Source organism: Talpa europaea (assembly GCF_964194135.1).
Source record: "Talpa europaea genome assembly, chromosome: 15".
In the NCBI taxonomy this organism is placed as follows: domain Eukaryota; kingdom Metazoa; phylum Chordata; class Mammalia; order Eulipotyphla; family Talpidae; genus Talpa; species Talpa europaea.
The window spans coordinates 61,020,770-61,026,929 of record NC_140083.1 but is presented as its reverse complement, the minus strand read 5'-3'; the positions used below and the strand labels follow the sequence as shown (position 1 = coordinate 61,026,929).

Sequence of the window (6,160 nt, the reverse complement as noted above, 5' to 3'; positions counted from 1 at the left end):
TTACAAAGTTGGTTTCATGACCATAAAATCAAAGTTGTAAGCCTCTGGCATGCCCTCATGGAGAGTTTTGTTGAAACGGTTCCAGTGGAAAACAGGCAGGCCACCTTGTACAGTGGGACCACTAATGGCATAGGCTGTGTTCTTTGATGCTAGGTAGATATCTGACACCTGAAAGAGAGACGAGAGGACATCTTAGAAAACCACTTGGAAAACAATGACTAAATCCCTGTTTTTTCTCTATTCTTTTTCCAAAGTCACAATATTACCTCCCTTAGAATCAAATCTTGCAAGCCTCCAGAGACTTTCATGTTCTTCTGTATCCACTTGGCCTTCAAATATGAAATTGACTAGTCTGTATTAGTGCCAAAATATGAGATCTGGAGTCAGGTTACTCATATTCAAAAATGGTAGCTCCAAACTTTATTTAAAAATAACTTCCATATGATTCGGTTTTCTCATTTGTAAAGGAGACTAATCACTATACCTCATAGAAGACTTGTCATGAGGATTGATAAATACAAATACTTGGGGCTGTTCCTAGAATAAGTTCATTCCTCAGTAAAAGTTGTTATTAATCAGAGCAGATCTGGGTAGCAGCAGATCTTAACCTTAGAGATTTGAAAAGAAAATGTCTTAGAACTTCTGATTTTCCTTGTATGTAAAATGGCTCAAGAGACATGACATTTTAAAGTATACTCTGCAACAGAAATGTTATTGATTAAAAATCAGCAGGCCTGTCTTAAGTAGATGAACACAGACAAAATGCAGATGGAAATGTGGCTTGAGTTCTGCCAGGCAGGGCAGCAGAAGGAATTTTTTGTATTCTGGAATGGGTAGAACATTTCTGCACACTTCACTGAATGTTTGCAAATACCAGTTAAAGAAATACTTAAAAAAAAAAAACTTGGTGGTGGGCATGGCCTGGCATATATCTGAAGAGGTGTGAACCTGTACCTCTGAAAATATACAGTGCTATAAACCAGCTTATCACAATGAAAATAATTTTGAAAACTAAAGATTACAAAACCATTCACTGGGGCTTCATGTATGCAGGATTCTACATCCACTAAATTTTTTTTTACGTAACATAGAAAATCTTTAAGGCTAAACTTTTGCCATCTCATAGCTAAGAAGTATGTTGAGTTGAACAAAGACTACAAAGGCCAACAGAAAAAGTAATGTGTAGGGGTATCAGCATTCTTTGGTTTTCAGAGCTGAAGGTGGAACAGTGAATTCCACATCTACCAGATTTCTTCCAGAATTGAGGACTAACTTTGGAAATGAAAAGACGTGGTCACACCAAAAGTACAAAAGCTGTTGACAGAATGATTCTTCTGATGTCACATGGGTCAGTCATTCCCTTCAATACCCCACACCTGGTAGTGCAGGTAAATTTTTAACAACCCCCTAAAGAAAAAGCCCTGATTTGCAGTGTTTGTCCATTTCCTTGGTGTACATAATCCCACCAGTGCTGATTTCAAGCCATCACCATGGTTTCAGTTGATTTTAACAGTGGGTTCTCACAAGCCTAGAAGAAAGAGCCTGCTTCAACCAAGGGCTGCAAAACTAATTATGACCTACCTAACTGGATACATTTCCGCACATCTGAATTCTAACATGGTGAAAACATTGCTTTGAGCATCTGGCCTAATACTTTTATTCTGTCAACTCAGTTGAGTTTCTGTTGAACATAAAGTCACATCAGTAATGTGTTCTGTGGACTTTGTGCCAGGTTGGTAAAATGGAAGACGTCACCATTAATCACCACCATCATTGTGACTGTGTACAATTACTCAGTACAGTTCTAAATATTTTATAGATATTAAATGTTTATTCTTCACAACTCCTCTGTGAGGCAAGTACTGTTACTTCCACTCTGCAAATGAGGAAAGAGAAAACTGCAAGATTATGTGATTTTTAAGTGGCAGGGCGAGCACTTGAAAGTAGACTGCAGAATCTCTGAAAAGGCTGACTCCTGCATAGAGTTTGTGGTAAGAGATACTACTGTGCATTATGCCACAAAAACTTCTGCAGCTCTGCCTTTGAACAGGTCTAGGTGTTGATGGCAATTAAATTCAAAAGCCAGTCGCCTGTTACCTTTGTGTCATAGCAACCTCCAGGACTTGGGTCGAGTGCATTCAGGTCCTCACGGCAGCAGATGGTATTGCAGGGGTCACCCTTACTGTAAGGGTCCTTCTCATAATCTAGGAAAGAGGGATGAGGAATGTGTGAATACTAGCAGGTCAGAGGTGTGCCCTCACCCACAGTGAACTCTTTGGACCTGTTAAAGCCTAGATGAAGGATATGTCACAGCCCTCCTCTACCCGTCCTGCTTTCAGATGCACACGTGTCTCAGATTGTACAAGGACCTGCAAGTCCCCTGCTCCAGGCCGACCTGCTCTCAAGAACCAACCTTAACGGGGTGAAGAGTAAATGAGAAAACAGTGGATAAATGTGCATCTTTTTTTTCCCCAACAAAAATAAAAATTTGACTTTGATGCTATCAAAAAAGTATTTATGAATAAGTTTTATTAGCTGTTTTTGTCCTTGGAAAGGAAACCTATGTTGGAGTTGGGGGTGGGGGAGGGGGAAGTACCTTGTATCAGTTATTTCCTCTGTGGTTTTTACATAGGATGTTTTGAAAAAGTCTGTGTGCAAATTTCCCTGTCATTAAGGAAGACAAATTCTATTTGTCAAGTGTAAAATACTTGTTAGTATTAAATGAATGCCAAATGTGTAATTCAATAACTTGCTGTAATTCCTGCTAGTCCAGAGATGATCAACTTGCATGGATTCTTTGCCTGGTGGGGAAGTAAAGGAGTTTTGAAGAATGAGTCTTGAGAAATGTGCTACATACTGTTGTATCGCATGATGTATTTCATGGACACCATATCCGTCACTCTCCCTTGGTCACGCCGGAAGATTTTGGCCCGTGAAGACAGATCATAAGAGTAGTCCAAGCCCAGCTTCTTAACTAACAGTGGATAGCCACTCCAGTTGTAGATTTTTTCATGGAAAGGGATATTATAGGAGGGCCAGTATCCTGATTTGGAATGGAAGACAAGGAAGAGCAGGGATAAGAATGAGGAAGACAGAGAAGGCAAGAGAACAAAAGAGATGTTATTAATGATAGTTTCTTGGAAAATTGGCACCGATAGAAAATTACAAAATGATATAAAAAAAAAAAAAAAGCTTTGACTGTGAACCCTGGCAGTCAAACTGATCTTTGTAAATGGACAGAATTGGTATACCTCTAGATTATTCCTTTATGGGAAGAAGAGTATTGAAATTTGGTTTTCACCAAAATTCTTAAAGCAATCTACTAACCAAAAAAACCCTTTATTATTAACAGAACCGGTGAGTATAACACAAAATGGCAAGTAAATGGGGCTCACTGAAGTGGACTTAGTTACTGAAATGCCAAAAGATGGTTTCCCTAGATTGGGCCAGGTGCCAATCATGGGCTAGCAGAAGAACCCAAAAAATGAGTTGTAGGCTAAGATTGAGTAACTAGATCTTGGGCTGTAAATCCTTTTCTTATAATAGGGTGAGTCCATAAGGTGAGCCTAATTTGGGCTGATTTTGACGATTCTAGGAGGCTTTTAACACCTTTGAGTTTAAGCATTTATAAAGATCAGATTCATTCAAAGCTTCATGGCAGGCCACGGCCACAGTCACTAAATAACAAAGAAGTGGCACAGCTTTTTAGCCACATCTCCAGTGACATTGGCCTGCCTTCATCCACCAACAGCACAGCCACCATTGGGCACCAGCCCTCCACCCCATCTTCTCTCAGCCCTTGTCTGCCTTTCTCTCTCTTTACTGTTTTATAGGTGAGATTTTTGAGACCAAACAAAAGACAAGACATTCAACCTTGCTGCTGCTTGGAGCTGGAGCCAGCATCAGGAAGAATTGAGATAGACAACACTGACAGAACAGGCTAAAGTCACATTTATTGCTACAGTATTTCTAGAAGTTAGACTGCCTGGATCTACTGTGATTAGGTATGTGACTTCAGAGAAATTACTTAAGCCCTCTGTGCCCGATTTTTCATTCATCAAGTGGGAGCAGTGTGTAAGAGTGAGGTGTGCAGTGAGTCGGTACACACAGAAGGGACGCCTGCAACACTCAGGCTGTGTCAAGGTGTCAACACTTGATAAGCACCCAGGGAACACGGGCTATTCTATTTCTCTTTGTGAACCAGCCAAATGAATAAAAACCACTTTATACACCACATTTTCATGATTTACATGAGCATTAAAAACAGCATTTTGTATCATCTCGCAACCTGGTGGTGTATGAGTATTAGGATCCCCCAACAGGTTTGGGAGGCAGTGGCTGCCTGCTGACCACCGCACCCTGAGTGGGTGGTGCTCATGGCTATGATAGTATTAATTATGTGGGTGAATCACCTGCTTCTTTCTGAGACTTTCCTCCTTACAGTTAAATGGTAACAATACTGCTTATCAGGAAGACAGTTATGAAGATCTAACAGGAGAATGTAAGTAAAAGGCCCATAGGCATATCCAGTGGACAGTAGACTGCAGTGAATCTAACTCTGCTTCTCCCTCCTGGCGAAAACCCGAAGATAGGCATCAGCTACTGTTTGGTCTCATGGTAGTTTTCTTAATGGGATAGCAAAGAACCTGAATCTGCCCTTCTGCAGATCCTGCACTGCCCAGTAGCCGTGCAAACAAAAGGCCTCAGGCCACCGGTTTCCTTTACGCAGCTTCTATCTCCTGGGGCAGTTGGGGCAACTCCTAGGGACCAAGAGACCTGGTTTTCAGGTCAGGCAGTGAGGTTATCAGTGTTGAACTGCCATGCCAACCAAGTTACCGGCTAGTGACTTGAAGTCTCAGGTTGACTTTGTGACAAGAACAGGAGGTAAATCTGCTCCTGCTTGGTCTGATACTACTAGGTAGTAGTATCTGCTCAGCTTGGCCAGTCAACATTATGCTTTCATGAACTCTGTTTTATATAAATACCATGTTCATTAAAGTACTAGCCTTTCCTGCTGAGGTGGCCCATTCTGGGTGCCATGACAAGATGGTCCTTACAAGCCTGTCTCTCACTATATTAAGCTAATGTTTTCTTGCACCTGTGTGCAAGAAACACATACACTCTCCAGACTTTCAGGCTGCTGACGTGAAGAAAGTACCTTTCCGTAGAACATCAGTTTGTTCAGAAAACTCAACATATGTGGGGATCTGCTCCACAATGTACAAAGCGCCGTTGTCCAGGCTGCGCTTCGGCTTCACCTTCTTCAGGTCCAGGACCATGTACTGATTGTTGTAAGTACCTGGCATGTTGGGAGACATGAAGGCAGGTCATGGCTTCATTGGTCATTTGCAATCACATAAACACAAACCTTAGTGATTCTGCAGGGCCACTTACCAGAGTTGTATCTCGTAAAGATCTCTGCCCACTCCTTGCCACCATTTGCCATCATATTAGCTACACGGACTCTTTGCCAGGCCAGGAGAGACTGGGGTACCACATACTTTAGAAGGGTCTTATTATACACGCTATTTGTGGTCTGCAGCAATATCAAGCCACTACTGAGAATGTAAAAGTCATCCAGAGACTCTAGAAACCCTACAAGAAAGATAAACATCTACATTAGCACACACGGACAGATTATTGAACAGTCATCATCAGCACAGAGCTTCCCAGCCACAAAACCAGTGGCAAATTGTGCCAGTGATTGCTGTCCTTATCAGCAGCACCTCTCCCAGCTTTGGCTCACCTCGGAGGCAGTTGCTCAAATGCTGCTTGTAAATGTACTAGTAGATCTTCATCCCTGGTTCTCCGCTGAAATTTTATTTTATGACTTGAATAGCAAAAATACATCAAATCAGGACTATACCAATGTTCCAAAATGATGCACAGAAATAGAACCCCACTGGCTAGGATTTCACAGGAAAATGTTCAATTAGGCAAGGATATTAGCAGGTGTCATTAATGAATAGTAAGAATCTGAATGCCTTCTTTCTACTTTACTATTTTTCCAAATCTTACACGCTGAATCTACAAGTTTTATAAATGGAAAAAAAATCCCATATTGATGAAAGTGAACACGGTTTTAAAACTAAAGTAAAAACACACTTGGTCAATGCTTTTATAAATGTTGACGGCAACACAGCACAATCAGAGAAGCCAC

General features: G+C 41.2%; 1 protein-coding gene across 1 annotated transcript in view; it reads right to left on the bottom strand.

The window, feature by feature from the left end:
* The window catches only part of PLBD1 (phospholipase B domain containing 1), a gene marked incomplete at both ends in the record, with an annotated part of 46,082 nt that continues 39,922 nt past the window's right edge, over positions 1–6,160 (bottom strand). The window contains 5 exons of the mRNA XM_084254775.1: positions 1–168; positions 2,098–2,204; positions 2,858–3,043; positions 5,159–5,299; positions 5,395–5,595. Of these exons, the coding sequence (XP_084110901.1) occupies positions 1–168; positions 2,098–2,204; positions 2,858–3,043; positions 5,159–5,299; positions 5,395–5,595 (803 nt within the window). The remainder of the gene's footprint in view (positions 169–2,097; positions 2,205–2,857; positions 3,044–5,158; positions 5,300–5,394; positions 5,596–6,160) is intronic.